General features: G+C 47.1%; 1 protein-coding gene across 4 annotated transcripts in view; it reads right to left on the reverse strand.

Moving 5' to 3' along the window:
• Positions 1-887: 887 nt before the first annotated feature.
• The window catches only part of RESF1 (retroelement silencing factor 1), a 130758-nt gene continuing 115042 nt past the window's right edge, over positions 888-16603 (reverse strand). For all 4 annotated transcript variants that reach the window (XM_030215490.1, XM_030215491.1, XM_030215494.1 and 1 more), the window contains one exon: positions 888-2176. In XM_030215490.1, the coding sequence (XP_030071350.1) occupies positions 2010-2176 (167 nt within the window). In that variant the 3' untranslated portion in view covers positions 888-2009. The remainder of the gene's footprint in view (positions 2177-16603) is intronic.

A 16603-nucleotide genomic window follows, 5' to 3' on the forward strand; every position in this document is an offset into this window, starting at 1 on the left:
AGGCAATATGGTCTCATATCTTCTTTGTTTATGGGGATCACCAAATTAAAAAAAAAAAAAAAAAAAGGATTTTAAATATATGTATTAGGCCCATGTCCCTTTTGTTCTCTTTGGAGTTCCCACTAGTTCGAGACTTGAGCTTAGTCTCCCCATATCCACCACCAGGATGATTTATTATATTACTCTTTCTATCCCCCCCCCCCCCCCCACTAGTCAAAGCAATAAATCTCCTTTGTGTAGGACCTTCTGCACTAACCTCGCTTGCTAGAAAGAGGCCGTTTACAACCGACACAAACAATGAAATAGAATCTTAAATGACAGCAGCAATTGTTGCCAGTGTTCAAACATGGGTTTAATTATAATTATGTTTGCACCCATCTAAGTAGCATACTTGCAACCTAACACACAAAGGCAGGCCAGTTAAAAAACACACTGTAAGCAAAATACCTAGGGCCCTTTTTACTATGGTGCGCGCATGCTAGAGACACTCATATTCCTATGGGTGTCTCTAGTGTTAGCGCATGCTAAAAACGTTAAGTGTACCTACAGCGTGCTTAGTAAACAGGGCCCTAAGAGAAAATAACATTTTTTCTAACATGCTGATGCTCACCTTTTAAATGAGTCAAACCTTTATAACAGGCCATATCCAAATTTTCCTGCATTGGGAATCAAAGGAAATCACTGGACAGGAACTATTTGGACAGACGAACTCAGATTTTTCAGAAGTATAAAAATCCCCTCATTTTTATGATGCCCTTTGACACACAGCATTTTTAACAAATGAAAGCTCATTGGTAATTAAAACAGTCATTCACTTTACAATTGCTGATTCAAAGTCTATCAAACTATGTTGTATAGTTTTTAAGGGCAAAGCAAAAGACAAAGTATTTAAAATAAAAGTTTATTTAAGGTATGAAAGGCATCATATTTAAGCATGATCCTTCAACTTTAATTTACTTTTAAATATAAAGCATGCAATAGAAAAAAAGTCAGTAACTTTTCTGAAATGTACAATATATACTTTCAGTACAAAAAAATTCAAATATAGTTTGTAAATGATGAACAACAAAAATTAACATATCTAGAAATAACAGTAAACAAACGAGTTCAGTCAGCTAATGTAGCTCATAACATACAGGATGTATTCACAGTTTCAGGTTTATGTATGTTTTAGAAACAAGATGAACTCTGAGGCTCAAGCACTGTTCCTGGCACTATAGAAAAATGAGGATATGCCCCTCAAAATCAGCAGCTTTTATCAACAAAACTTATGTAACAGACATTACAAAACTACAAAACACTGACGTGCAGTTTAATAAGTGAAAAAGCCTACTCAGAAATTTAATGCTAGTTCAAAACTAGTAAGCAATTTGAAAAAAAAAGCAGCTTCATTTAGTTCTTGAAAAGTAAAACAAAGCTCTCATTATGCAGAATGTAATCACATTAATGTACAAGGATACATGTCTTGTCTGTACTGTTAAGTGGCATTTCAGCAACCCAGATGCTTCTTTAGACAATCCAAAAGTGTTGGACAAACACCTAAAGCAAAATGAGACACTCACCAAGAACTTCTCACTGACGATTAAGAAATTAATCTACAAGCTCTTGAGATCTTATTTTTTGTTTAAAATACTGATGCAATTTAAAGACTAGGGGAAGGGATTCACTTATGGAACTTAAAGCTACACTATTAAAGCTTCCATGCACAAAGAAGTTTGTACAACATTTTTCCAGTCTTTTGAAATACCACATTTGCTGCCATTATTTGATGCTTTTATTGTAGTAGATACAAATTGCATAGTTTTGTCCAGCAAGGGCTTGATCGCTTAACTCCACTATGAAAGGCATGTGCTTTCACCCAGGTATTCAGCTTATTGCATTCCCCCAAAGATTACTACAAACCCTTTTTGCTTCAACTTTTCAACCTGTATGGGCACACACGTCTTTTCCAGCAGTGATAAGAAAACCTTTAAGAAGTATCTAAATGGGACTTCAACTTATGGGAGGTATCATTCTGGAAGACTATCGAGGCTTTTGCTTCTTTTCTCAAAGTACAATTTCTGGAAAGTCTGGAATGTAGCTTTAGAATCTTGAACCACTGGACGCACACTTTCTGTGTCCACTGGAGATAAGCTGGAGTCCCGTGTTTCTGAATCCAGCAGAGCAGTAGCAGTTTCTGAGATAAATCATGAAACGGATCAAATCAACAATGCATTTACGGTGACTAAATATTTTTGAAAAAAAATATGAGAATACTGGGACCAAAATGAAAGCCATCAAGTAGTTTACTGGCAGATTTTTTTTTTTGTAAGAAGTCTTTATTTAGTTTTCAATCTTAACAACATAATGTTTTAAACAAACTGTCAACACATTGTTACATGGAAACCCAGACAAAAGATATTGCCTTGTGATACGTTTCACTTCCACACCTTTGCATCTAAACTAAACCTTTATAGACTTCAATAACATACTGGCAGATTTTTATGCCAAAGAAAAATGTGAAACTTTTTAAAAAAGCATCTTTATTCCATCAACCGAAAAAGGGAAGAACTCATGACTACAATGTTTGTACTCCACATATTTTCCTTATGGGCATGAGTAAATATGAGACATTAATGATTCTATAAATGTCTATTCTATTAACAAACGGATGTATACCAGGAAATTTCAAACAGTAAAAGCGAAGATACTTACCTGTAGCAGGTATTCTCAGACGACAACAGGCCTTATATTCTCATACATGGGTAATGTGATCCGTGCTGCCCAGTTTGGAGGTTATATCAAGCTGAAAAGAGCTTTGTGGAGCTACAGACTCACTCCACTGCACATGAACAAGTGCCTTCCCACTCAATGCAAGAGCACAGGACCGCCAGTCCAATACTATAGCATATGAAAAAAAGAGGAGACAACTCCTAGGGGACGTGGGAGGGTTTGTGAGAATGTAAGAACTGCTGTCCTTTGAGAATACCTGCTACAGGTAAGTATCTTTGCTTTCTCTGAGGACAAGGTCTATTATTCTCACATATGGGGAATACCTAGCAACCAGCCTCACCGAAAACAATAACCAATGGTCAATTGGGCATTGCAATGGTGAGAACAAAACACAGATCAACCTGAAACTATATACAAGCAGAGAGTGCAGCCTGGAACAGAACAAAATGAACTTAGGAAGGTGGAGTTGGATTCTAGACCACAGTCTGCAGTATTGTCTGTCCAAACCGACTGTCAAGTTGGGTATCCTGCTCAAAGCAGTAGTGAGATGTGAATGTGTGGACTGAAGACCATGTTCCAGCCTTACAAATTTCTTCAATGGAGGCCAACTGCAAGTGGGCTACTGACGCAGCCATGACTCTGACATTATGAGCCTTGACATGACTAGTTAGGATCAGCCCAGCCTGGGCATAAGGAAAAAAAAATGAAATCTGCAAGCTAATTAGATTGTGCATTTCCCCCGACTGCGACCCCCATCCCGCTGGGATCAAAAGAAACAAAAAGTTGGGTGGACTATGGGACCTAGTCCGCTCCAAGTTTAAGTACTTGCAGTCCAAGGTGTGAAAGGCGCTCTAGCTAGGGCGGGCATGAGGTAAAAAAAAAGAATGTTGGCAAGACAGTCGACTGATTCAGATGGACTTCCGACACAATTTTAGATGGGAACTTGGGGTGCGTGCAGAAGACTACTCTGTTGTGATGAAACCTAGTATAAGGTGCATCCACCACCAAGGCCTGAAGATCACTAACCTTACTAGCTGAAGTAACAGCCACCAAGAAAATGACCTTCCAGATCAAGTACTTCAGATGACATGAATCCAGTGGCTTGAAAGCAGCTTTCATCTGCTGTGTGAGAACAATGTTGTGGTCCTATGACACAAGTGGAGGTTTGACAGGGTGCTTTGAAAAAAGCAAACCTCTCATGAAGCAAACTAGAGGCTGTCCAGAAAGGGGCTTATCAAGCCCAATCGCACCAAGGTGAACCCTTACGGAGTTGGTCTTAAGGCCAGACTCGGAAAGGTATAGAAGATATTCAAGAAGCGTCTGTGTAGGGCAGAAAACAGATCTAGGGCCTTGACTTCACACCAAATGGCAAATCTCCTCCATTTATGTTTAAATCTTTTTATTGTTCAATAGATCTACCAGCAAAATACAAAGCAGACAACCATATTTTCTAACATAAGAGTGCTCACTTATCAACCCCTCCTCCCTCCTTCCTCTCCCTCCCTTCCCCCCCCCCCCCCCCAAGAGGCACAGGTGTCTCGAGCTACAGGTTGAGACAATGTCCAGTGGCCACTCAATTAAGAATTCTACTCCTGGCCATGGGTTGAAGTGTGTTCCAGAAGTTCGCCCACGTTTTCTGTAGCTGCTCCCCCTCATTGGAGGACATAGAGATTCCACGTCTTTCCAACTTCAGTAGTTCAATCATTTGTGTTCTCCACGCTCCCACAGATGGTGCAGTGTTTTCTCTCCAGTACAGCAATATGGTTCTCTTCCCCATTAGGGTGGCCCTCCGCAAAAATGCCCGGAAGCCTGGGGGGGTTGGTGTTGCATATTTGTAGTCTCAAAAAAGCATCAGTGGGTGCCTCCGGATTGTGCGGCCCCAGTATTGCCGTATCTCACCAAGGACTCGAGTCCAGAACTGGTTTACATGTTGGCAAAACCAAAACATATGTCCTAATGTGGCTGATACCCGGCTGCACCACGGGCAAGCATCTGAGTCTCCAAAGCCCGCTTGGAAGGCTCGCACCGGCGAAATGTACAGTCTGAGAGCAAATTTATACTGCATCTCCCAATAACGAGTAAATATGGACGTTCTTTGTATGTCAGTCAGAAATCTGCACAGGATCTCTCCTGTTACCTCTGCCATTAGATCTTTGGCCCAGTGCTGTGCCCTAGTGATGAAGTCTATGTCCTCTGTCGAGTCTTGTAAAAATCTATGATGAAATTTGAGAGGTATCGAGTTCTGGGCCCCCAGTGTCAGTGCCGTGTTCAATATATCTTGAACATCCTCACTCAGGTTGACCCATCCCAGAGCTGTGATATAATGGCGCACCTGAAGATATGCAAAATGATCAGTCTCAGCAAGTCCAAATTCCCTTTGCAGATCTGCAAATGGCCTCGTCTTGCCTTCCTCTGACACCAGCTGGAAAACATACTGTATTCCAAGCTTCCTCCAGCAATGGAACGCCGCTGAGGATGATCCTTCAGGAAAGTCAGGGTTATGACACAGCGGCAGAAAAGGGGTAGCCTTCCAGTCAAATCTGTGTCGTTTGCAAAGCCACTTCCAAGCTGCCCTCGCTGATGCAATTAACAGGTTCTGCCCCTTCCCTGTTCCTAGCCCCCCTCCCGGTGCATGCAACCTCCATCCTAAGTATATATTGGGAACTAAAGCTCTCTCCAGGTCTATCACCATAAAATCAGCTGCCTCCACCAGCCAATCCCTGATGTGTCGCATGGAGCACGCTATTGTGAGGTATGTTAAGCAACCCCATCCCAATTGTTGTGTTATGTGATGGAGTGCCCGCTCCTCCCCCCTCAGATATAATGGCAACATCTGAAATGTGTATAGTCACTTAGGGGCTATCATGATGTTAAAGAGACCTATGCGGCTCGAGAGGGAAAGAGGGCAGGCACCCCGCAGCCTCAACAGTCGGCTGGTAGTGGCCAATAAGGGTCTCACGTTTACTTCATACAGTGTCTCCATGGCCGTTGGGATAGTTACCCCTAGATATCGAATCTGTTGCTTTGCCCACTGTAGGGGAAAGTGGCCTGTCCATTTTTGTCTCATTGTTTCATCTAAGGCCAGTGCCAATGATTTTGACTGATTGAGCTTATATCCCGAAAGCTTACCATATTCTGTTATCGTGTGGAGAAGGCACCCCAATGAGGTCTGTGGGTCACTCAATAGCATCATCACATCGTTGGCTTAAGCTAACACCTTAAGCTCTCTCCCACCAGCTCTAATCCCTTTTATGCTATCTTGTGCACAGATCTCCGTTAACAATGGTTCCAGTGTCAGCAAAAAAAGTAGTGGGGATAACGGGCAACCCTGTCGTGTACCTTTGCTGATGTCAAATCCTGTTGTTTTGACTCCATTAACTCGTATCATGGCTTGTGGATGTGTATTATAGGGTCGTTATGGCTTTGAGGAACCACCCACTGAATCCCATATCTCTCAAGGTTTCAAACATAAACGGCCACTCCACCTGATCGAATGCGCGTTCCACATCCAGGCTCACCACCAATCGATGAACCTCAGGGTGTGGATTAGACAACATGGCTAGGAGCAACTTACGGACGTTCAGCACCGACTGGCGGCCCCGAACAAAGCCCACTTGCTCCTCTTTGATGATGTGTGGCATCAGGGGCGCTAATCTGTTTGCCAAGATGCGGGATAAAAGTTTAATTTCAACATTTATCAACGAAATGGGTCTGTAGGAGCTGGGTTGCAACGGGTCTCTATCTTTTTTGGGAATCAGGCTTATTAGAGCAGTGTTGGCGTGTGGTGGAAAACAGCCGGCCTCCACTACCGTATTAAGGTATTCAGTCAGTGGCCCCTATAATCTGCGCCGTATTTTATAAAATTCTCCAGAGAGGCCATCAGGCCCTGGCGCTGAATAAAGCTTCTGCGCTCCAATAGCTTTTTGTAGCTCTTTGGCCGTCACTGGAGCATTAAGGGGAGCAAGGTGGGCTGCGGGTAATTTTGTTAAGCCCACCAATTTCAGATATTCCTGTATAGCTTTACGTGTTTCTTTGTTCTCCCGTTCTTCCCTATACAAGGTGGTGAAATGTTGGTGGAAGGTATGTGCAATTTCATGGAGGTAATTTGTTATTCCCCCTGTGGGCTTTCTGAGCGCTGTGATGAAGTGAGCCTTCTTTGCACCTTTTACGAGCCTAGCTACCATCCCTCCCGCCTTGTCTCCATATTTATGTAACTTATATTTCCTGTGTAGGAGGGACCTCGTCACTCTTTCATGTAGTAAACTATTGAGTACTACCTTGGTAGACATAAGGGTTCTGTAATGTGCCTGGGTCGGAGCCCTTGTGTATGCTCTCCTCGCCGCTCTGAGCTTTTTCTCCAGATCTATCACCCCTTGAGCAATCTGCCGGTTTCGCTTGAAAGTGATGAAGCCTCGGAGCACGGCCTTTGCCGTGGACCAAAACAGGGCTATGTCCTCTAGATGCTCCTGGTTATGTGAAGCAAACTCCTCCCATTTCTTTTGTAAGAAAGACATAAAGTCTTTGGAGGGAAACAGGTAGGCAGGGAACCTCCACCTTGGTGACTGCTGAAAAAATGGTGCTGGCGCTAGATCCACCCAGACTAAGGAGTGATCTGAGATTTCTTCAGGACCGATAACAGCTTCTACAATCCTGGGGAACAGAATCTGTGATGTAAAAATATAATCTATTCTGGATTGAGTCCGGTGGGCCCTGGATGTGTGGGTATAATCTCGCTCTTCCCCATGTAAAATTCTCCATGGGTCCACCAGTCCCATTTCCTGACAGAATGTATCTAGAACTGAGGGAATATATGATGGTCCCACTGAGGGTTGTCTGGATCGATCTAGATCCACATCCATCACCTGGTTCGTGTCTCCTGCTAAGATCAGTGGAAGTGATGTGTATTTCTGGTATCGGGCAAGTAATTGAGCATAGAAGGTTGGCGCTGCTGTGTTAGGACCGTAAGCTGATACTAAGAGCATCTCCCGCCCCTGTAGATTGAGATGTATCCCTACCAACTTCCCCTCTCCATCTTTGAACTCTAGTTTTGCCTGACACATGATCGATTTGTGGATTAATATTGCTACCCCTCCTTTCCGACCAGTGGCCGGCAAGCAAAACATCTCCCTCACCCAAGAATGTTCAACTTATGTTCCTCCTGGGAAAGTCTTGTCTCCTGTAGGCAGGCTATCCCCACCCCATGTCGTTTTAAAGCTGTCAAAATCTTAGTTCGCTTAATTGGGAAGGAAATGCCACCCACATTCCAGGAGATCAAGCGCACTTTATTTGATGCAGGGCTGTACCCTTAAGAGAGTAAATCCCAAGGTGAACTGTTGATCAATGTTCCCAGGGCGCCCAGCCTCACCCCGGAAACCTACATTGGCCGCCACGCTCCTCTCCCCAGAGTCTTCCCCGAACTTATTTATCGTGTGCGTGTTCCTTTTGTGCCCCTCCCTGCCAAGTGCTCTAATATGTGTGTGTTCATCCTGCGCTCTCCCCATCCCTATCTGATCCCCTTCCCAATGCCCCCCACTATCTACTTCCCCCCCATTAAACTGATCTAAATCCCCTCCCTTATACATCAATTTCTACCAAAAAGTGAAGAGCCCCTTCTATGCTCGAGGCTTCCCCGCCCTCGTGTTTTACAAAACCTTTAAACCCCAAATCTTACTAAATTGTTTTACTGCAAAAAGGATTCAATGTTCGATCTTGTCACTCCCCCTCCAGCTGCCCGGTCAAATCTGCCGCATTCTGTTCCAGCTCTGCGATGTAGTCCTTCGCTGCAGCTTCGGTTTCAAAGGACTTCCAGTGGCCCTCATGACGGATTTTCAGCACCGCGGGTAAACTAACATGAATTTTGCATGCAATTCTTGAATCTGACGGCATAACGGGGTAAATTTTCTTCGTTGTTCCTGAAGCAGGGCAGAATAGTCTTGAAATATTCTGATAAGGTGTCAGTCATATTTCATTTCATCTCGTTTCATGCGATAGCCCCTCAGTATCTCCTGTTTATGCAAATAATTATGGACTTTCAAGATGACAGCATGTGGGGCCTGGCGGCCATCTTGAGCGCGCTATGCGATGTACTCTTTCCAGGCATAAGGCCCCTGCGTGGTCTGATAAGGCGAACTCTGCCTTCAGCCAGTTTTCCACTACTGTTGGAAGCGCAGCATCGCTGATCAATTCCGGTAGGCCTATCAGACGCAAGTTACTGCGCCTGACTCTGTTTTCCAATTCGTCGGACAACGATGTCGCTGTGGTTTGGAGCTGGTAGAGTTGATGTTGCATCGGGGACCGTTCATCTTCTAGTTCTGAAACCCGATGTTCCAACTCCCCGGCCCGCTGAGATGCTTCCGCCAACTTTGCATCAAAGTTATCTATCTGGGTCGATATGCGCTCCAAACGCGGCTCTAGAGCTTGTGCTACTGCTGCGGTCAGCTGCGAGAGCTGCTCCTCCGAGAAGGGCGGCCCGCTCCTCTGTACCGGTTGTTCCATGCCAGCGTCTGCCACTCGCGATTTTTCTTGTTGTTTTTGGAGGCATGTCAAGGAATTTGTCCATCGACAATTCAGCGGAATGGACAAAGCTGTTCGTTGACCACAGGTGACGTTTAAACGCGAAATTTTGACGATTTTGGGCGTTGGCCTCGGACAGCAGGGACACACGTCCTACTCTCTTAGCGCATCACGTGACTCTCTCATTTCCTCCATTTAAAAAAAAAAAAAAGAGTAACACCTCTTAACCTTTCCTGGAAGCCAACAAGACCCGGGAGACACCCTCAGGAAGAAACAAAAGAAGCAAATTCTAGGCTTTCAACATCCAGTGAGGGCCAGAAACTGGAAACTGGGATGTAGAAGAGATGCCTAGTTCTGTGTGATGACTGTCGGAAAACACTTCAATTTCCATGGTTCTTCGGAGGATAACTCAAAAAGAGGGAGCATGATCTGTCGGAGCCATCAGAATCATGGTCCTGTGGGTCTTGCTCGAGTTTCAGCAGTCTTCCCCACGAGAGGTATAGTAGAATACTCATACAGAACAATAATCCCCCAATGCAGGGGAAAAGCATCAGACACTAGTCTGCCGTGGCTTGGAAACCTGGAACAGAACTGAGGACCTTTCTGATTGATCCAAGTAGCAAAGAGATCCACCGAGGGGGTGCCCCATGCTCGGAAGATCTGCCAGGCAATGCCCATGTTGAGATACCACTCATGCGGTTGCATGACATGACCCTGCTCAGTCTGTTGACCAGGCCATTGTTTTTAACCGCCACATTAGGTGGTACAAAAGGAGCATACTCTGCTGGACAGCCCAACGCCACGTCTGAATGGCCTCCCGACAGAGGGTGTGATCTGGTGCCCCCCAACGCTTGTTGATGTAATACATCGCAACCTGATTGTCTGTTTGAATGAGTACAATTTAGTGAGACAGCCAATCTCTGAAAGTGTTTAGAGCATTCCAAATAGCCCGAAGCTCTAGGAGATCGATCTGGAGATCTGTTTCCTGGGAGGACCAAGCACCTTGAGTGTGGAGCCCATTTACACGAGCTCCCCACCCCAGGAGAGATGTATCCACTGTCGTCAGCACTTTTTGCGGCTGTGGAATTTGGAATGGAAGTCCCAAAGTCAAATTGGATCAAATGCTCCACCACAAAAGGGAGCGAGCTAGCTCCAGGGACACACTGATGACATCCTCCACTAAGAAGCTAGGGCCCATTGGGCAATTCTCATGTGAAGGCATGTCATGGGCATCACAAACTGGACACCATGTGGCCCAATAACCTCAACATCTGACAAGGTGTTACCTGCTGACAGGTATGAAGCCGAGAAGCCAGCGCGACCACAGCGTCCGCTCTCAGCCCCGGGAGAAAGGCTCAAACCTTCTGCATATCGAGCAGGGCTCCAATGAATTCCAATTGCTGGACAAGGTGTAGATGGGCCTTGGGTTAGTTTAAAATGAACCCTAGTAGCTCAAGCACCCGAACAGTTCTCTGCATGGACTCTCAGCACAGTCCTTTGATGTGCTCTTCACCAGACAATCGTCCAGATAAGGGAACACATTCCCAGTGTGTGTAGCAATGCTGTGACTACTACTAGGTATTTGGTAAAAACCCCAGGAGCCGACGTGAGACCAAAAGGCAACATGTAGTACTGGAAGTGCTGTGATACCTGCCAAAATCGCAGATACTTCACGTGAGCTGGAAGTATTGGGATGTGTGTGTAAGAATCCTTTCAGTCCAGAGAGCATAGCCAATTGTTTTCCTGAATCATAGGGAGAAGAGTGCCTAGGGAAACCAGCCTGAACGTTTCTTTGACCAGGAATTTATTCAGGCCCTTTGATCTAGGATGGGATGCATCCCTCCTGTCTTCTTTTTTCCACAAGTACCCAGAATAGAATTCCCACCCTTCCTCCCCTGGTAGAATGGGTTCGACCGCATGGGCTTTCAGAAGGGCTGAGAGCTGGCAAGTACCTGCACGTGCTGAAGTGATGAGCTCTTGGTGGGCAATTTGGTGGTCTTTGTCGGTCCCGGGGGTGCCTGTACAACAGGAGCCCTCGAGGCAGGTGGAGACCCACTCAATGGCTCACTGCTACCAGCGTGAGATATCTGGACAGCCATCACCTGCGCTCTGGACGTCGATGCACCCTCCAATGCAGACATAGATACCGTCGATGACCTCTGTACCACTGGCTCCGTCAACGCAAAAGGACCGGACGGGGCTCCAAACAAAAGGTTCCACTGAGCCAATCTCGCCGCCTGGGTCGTCTTTTTAAGCTGAAGACACAACATGCAGGCGTTGGGACGATGACCAGCTCCCAAACAATGAAGACACGAGACGTGCCTATCAGTGAGCGAGATTGTCTGGTTGCACCGCGTGCACTTCTTGAAGCCGCTGGCAGGCTTCGAGGACATGGGCGGAAAAATCGCGCTGACGAGGTCAAAATTCGCGATGGTGCCGAAAAGAAAGGCACCAAAACAAGGAAAACCCCGTATGGGCGGCCAAAATGGCCACTCACGACAAAAAGGAAACTTACGGGACAAAACTAAAAAAAATGGAGGAAAAAACCCCTTTTTTTTAAAAACGGAAAAACACGAGCGAACTCGTGCAGAAACATGCCGAAAATTGGCGAAAACGCTGCGAGGGCCTCTCTGGGGCACAGAACAAAAAAAAAAAAAAAAGCCATCCTGAGCCACCGAAAAAAAGACTGAGGAGCACGCTTGCGCTACGGGCGGGAAGACAGTTGTGCATGCGTGGTGCGTGCATGTGCATGCGAGGGCTAACAAACTTTGATGCTAGGAAGATCTTCCGAGCGTGGGGCTGCCGTCGGACGTCACCCATCAGTGAGAACAAGCAGCCTGCTTGTCCTCGGAGAAAGAGCTGGTAGACTGAATACGGGAGATGAGCATAGTCCTGAAACATTTTAGATCCAAAAAAGGCCAAGATTGTGTTGGTCTGATGTAAAGAGAAAAATGCCCCGCGTGCCGTTAGGGGCGCGGCACTTAGAGCGGAGGCCGAGTGGATTGGAGTGGACCTGGGTGTCACCCCGGAGAAGGCTGTAAGGACATGCAGATGAGCTGCAAGTCTCCACAGCACCTGAAAGGCAGCCGGTGGTAGAGCTGGGCACCTTTCAGCTGAGGAAAGGCTTACCAGGGGTTAGGCTGAAGCCAGCATTCCTCCCCCTGAGGGTCGCCTGATCAGCCAAAATACTCCTCTGGAAAAGGCTGAGACCAAGCCAGCCTCGACCTAGAGAAGCCATGGCCCTGAGAGGGGTGCTGAGGAGTCAAGCACCTGCATTGACTCCGGTGAAGCTTCCTCCACTAATGTCGAGGGACTGCCAGCTTGGGTGGCAGTCGACGCCTGGGTCGCATGCAACACCGGTGTCAGAGGCCTCACTGCAGGCTGAGGGCCAATACCTGGAAGGCTGGGTGTCTGCTCAGAAAGTCTGTAGAACTGCTGGGGTCAAGAAGGGATGCTGGTCCTGTCTGCATGGAGAACACCACACCAACACCTCTTGTATGGAGGGGAGCGGTCCCCCCAGCACTGACGCTTCTCGAGTTGCAAATTCCTCAGTGTCCCGAAGCTCCCAGCACCGTGTGTTGAGGGGAATCAATGCCAATGCTTCTTGGCCTTCGCCTGAAGCTGGTCATCAAGGCTCCTCAGTGTTGATGTTGAATCCTTCCATCGCCTCGGGGTTAATGTTGAGGGAGTGCTGGCTTGGATGGCAGTTGACGCCGGGGCAGCACGCAACACCGGTGTCAAGAGGCCTCGCTGCAGGCTGAGGGCCAATATGAGCTGCAACTTGAGGCATGGCAGATGCAAGCACCCTTAATGCCAATGCAGCTCAGGGAGCAAGGCCTGGATGAGCTCATTGAGGGCAGACACCAGGAAAAGCTGGGGTGTCTGCTCTGAGACAGTCTGAGACTGCTAGAGTCAAGAACAGAGGCTGGTCCTGGCTACATGGAGACTGCTGCACCAGCACCTCTTGTATGGAGGAGCTGTCCTCAAAGCACCGACGCTTCTCAGGTGCCGAATTCCTCTGTGCCACGGAGCTCCCAGAACTGTGTGTTGAGGGGGAGCAATGCTAATGCTTCTTGGCCTTCACATGAAGTTGGTCATCGAGACTCCTCTGTGCCAATGAGGGCGATGTTGAATCCTCCTGTTGCTGCGGGATTGGGTCCAATGCAGGTTGGTCCCGGGGGCTCTGCACAACAGTCGGCATCAAGGTAGGTGGAGACCCACTCAATTCACACAACGGCTCAGTGTCGATAGGTCTAGCAGCCACATGGACAGATGCTCCCAACGCAGAGGATTCGGACCAGGCTCCAAAAATCTTCTCTTGTTGAGCCTCTCCCTCTCTGGCCAACTGATTCCTTTTCTTCGTACGAAGGCACAGGGCACAGTTGGAAGGGCTATGATCAAGCCTTAAACATTGAAGAAACCAAGAATGGGTGTCTGTACCAGTGAAGGTCTATTGGTACTACTAATCATTTTTATCGCGCTACTAGACGTACGCAGTGCTCTAACACTTGAACATGAAGACAGTCCCTGTTCGACAGAGCTTACAATCTAATCAGGACAGACAAACAAGGGATAAGGGAAATACTAAGGTGGGAAAGATAAAACAGACATGAATACTGAACAAGTGAATAGGGGTTAGGAGTTGAAAGCAGCATCAAAAATGTAGGCTTTTAGCCTAGGTTTGAAGGCGACCAGAGATGGAGCTTCACATACCGGCTCAGGAAGTCTATTTCAGGCATATGGTGCAGCAAGATAAAAGAAATTGAGTCAGGAGTTGACAGTGGAGGAGAAGGGCACAGATAAGAGAGATTTACCCAAAGAACGAGAGTTCCCACAGAGGAGTGTAGGGAGAGATAAGAGTGGAGAGGTACTGAGGAGCTGCAGTGAATGCAGTCAGTAAGAGGAGTTTGAACTGTATGTGGAAACAGACAGGGAGCCAATGAAGTGACTTGAGGAGAGGGCTAATATGAGCATTGCGACACTGGCGGCATACAAGTCGTGTAGCAGAATTTTGAAGGGGAGAGAGAAGTCTTAGTGGGAGACCTCTGAGAAGCAAGTTGCAGTAGTCTTATCAAAGTGTGGATAAAGGCTTTGGTAGTGTGCTCAGAAAAGGAGAAATTTTGGTGATATTACAGAGAAAGAAATGACAGGGTTTAGCAGTCTGTTGGATATTTGCAGAGAAAGAGAGAGAGGGGACAGCACCACTGGGAATATTCGTGGACATGGAAAGAAAAAATTTCCGTGGCCGAATCAAACAAATCGATGGTGCTGAAAAAGGGGCAAAGCACCAGAGCTAACCATCAAAGTCAAGGCCTAAATGCGGCCTACTGCCACTGAGAAAGAAAGGAAACATAAAAGCGGGGGGGGGGGGGGGGGGGGGGGGGGGGGGGGGAAATAAAAATTAAGAGAAGGGAAAAACCAGGAAACAACAACAAAAAAAAAAACCAAGCACGAATGCTGGCAAAAAGCAATCAACCTCTTCCAAACCGGGCTGTGAGGAGAGGAGGAAAAATGGCGTCCACGCCCCACCATGGTAAAAAAAGAACTGGCAGTCCCATGCTCTTGTGGAGAAAGAGAAGGCATCTCTCTCCTCACAAAGCTCTTTTCAGCTTGATATAAGCACTGAACTGAGCAATGCTGATCACATTACCCATATGTGAGAATATAAGGCCTGCTTGTCTTCAATGAAACTAAATTCTGTGTCAAGGTAAAATTATGTATCATACCTGATAATTCTCTTTCCCTTAATCATAGCTGATCAATCCATAGACTGGTGGGTTGTGTCCATCTACCAGCAGGTGGAGATAGAGAGCAATCTTTTGACTCCCTATATGTGGTCATGTGCTGCCGGAAATTCCCCAGTATGTCGATATGAAAGCTCCATCCGCAGGACTCAGCACTTAGAGAATTACACCCACAAAGGGACACTCTGCCCAGTTCACCACCACCGAAGCGGGGGAGGGGAAATATTCCAGCGCACCACCGCTGGGGCGGTGGGCGGGAAACCACACCCGCCGACACGGGGGGGAACTGGCTTATCCTGCTACCGCAACCGCGGGAGGAGCTGGCTTACCCTAACACCGCCGAAGCGGGAGGGATACAAAGCTACCCTACAGCCGCATGAAGCGGGAGGGAGCGCTGGCATAATTTAGTTATCAATCCAGCCACCGCCGAAACGGGGGGAGAGGAAGCAGCAGCTCACTGTAACACAAAATCGTCTCAACTCGAAGAAACTTCAATGGGAAGAACTTGAACACGAAGTCCTCGTGAACAGGAAATGAAGACTGAACTAGAACCTGAAATATAACCAGAACACAAACAATACAGATATCTGGGAGGGGCTATGGATTGATCGACTATGATTAAGGGAAAGAAAATTATCAGGTATGATACATAATTTTACCTTCCCTATCATCAAGCCGATCAATCCATAGACTGGTGGGATGTACCGAAGTAGTACTCACCCAGGGCGGGACATGGAAATCCCTGAACGCAACACTGAAGCCCCAAACTGGGCCTCGGCCCGAGCAGCCACATCCAAGCGGTAATGTCGTGAGAAGGTATGAGCCGACGACCAAGTAGCCGCTCTGCAAATCTCTTCCAAGGAGACAGATCTGGACTCCGCCATCGAGGCTGCTTGTGCTCTAGTAGAGTGTGCCTTCAGCTGAATAGGCGGAATCTTTCCCGCCGCCTCATAAGCTGACGCGATCGTCTCGACCCAACGTGCTACTGTAGGCTTAGATGCCTGCAGACCCTTACGAGGGCCTGCGAACAGCACGAACAGATGATCCGACTTCCGGAAATTATTGGTCACTTCCAAGTATCTGATGATGACCCGTCTAACATCCAGGTATTTGAGCGCAGGGTACTCCTCTGGGTAATCCTTCCTACGAAAAGAGGGTAGGTAAAGCTGCTGATTCACATGGAATCGAGAAACAATCTTGGGCAGGAAGGTAGGCACTGGGTGAACCGATACTCCTGCCTCAGTGAATCGCAGGAACGGTTCTCTACACGGGAGCGCCTGGAGCTCGGGAACTCTTCTGGCTGATGTGATAGCCACTAGGAAGACTGCTTTCAATGTCAGGTCCTTCAGCGATGCCCTAGGCAAGGGCTCGAAGGGCGGCTTCTGCAAGGTCTGTAGTACCAGATTGAGATTCCACATAGGCACTATCGAGTGCAGAGGAGGGCGCAGGTAATTAACTCCTTTGAGCAAGCGTACCACATCCGGATGTGAAGCCAGGGAAGCCCCCTTCAGACGACTCCTGAAGCAAGCTAGAGCCGCCACCTGGACTTTCAGCGAACTGAGCGACAGGCCTTTCTCCAGCCCCTCTTGCAGGAACGCCAACACTGAAGATATTGGAGCAGTGAAGGGCGATAT

Source organism: Microcaecilia unicolor, chromosome 9 (genome assembly GCF_901765095.1).
Source record: "Microcaecilia unicolor chromosome 9, aMicUni1.1, whole genome shotgun sequence".
In the NCBI taxonomy this organism is placed as follows: Eukaryota; Metazoa; Chordata; class Amphibia; order Gymnophiona; family Siphonopidae; genus Microcaecilia; species Microcaecilia unicolor.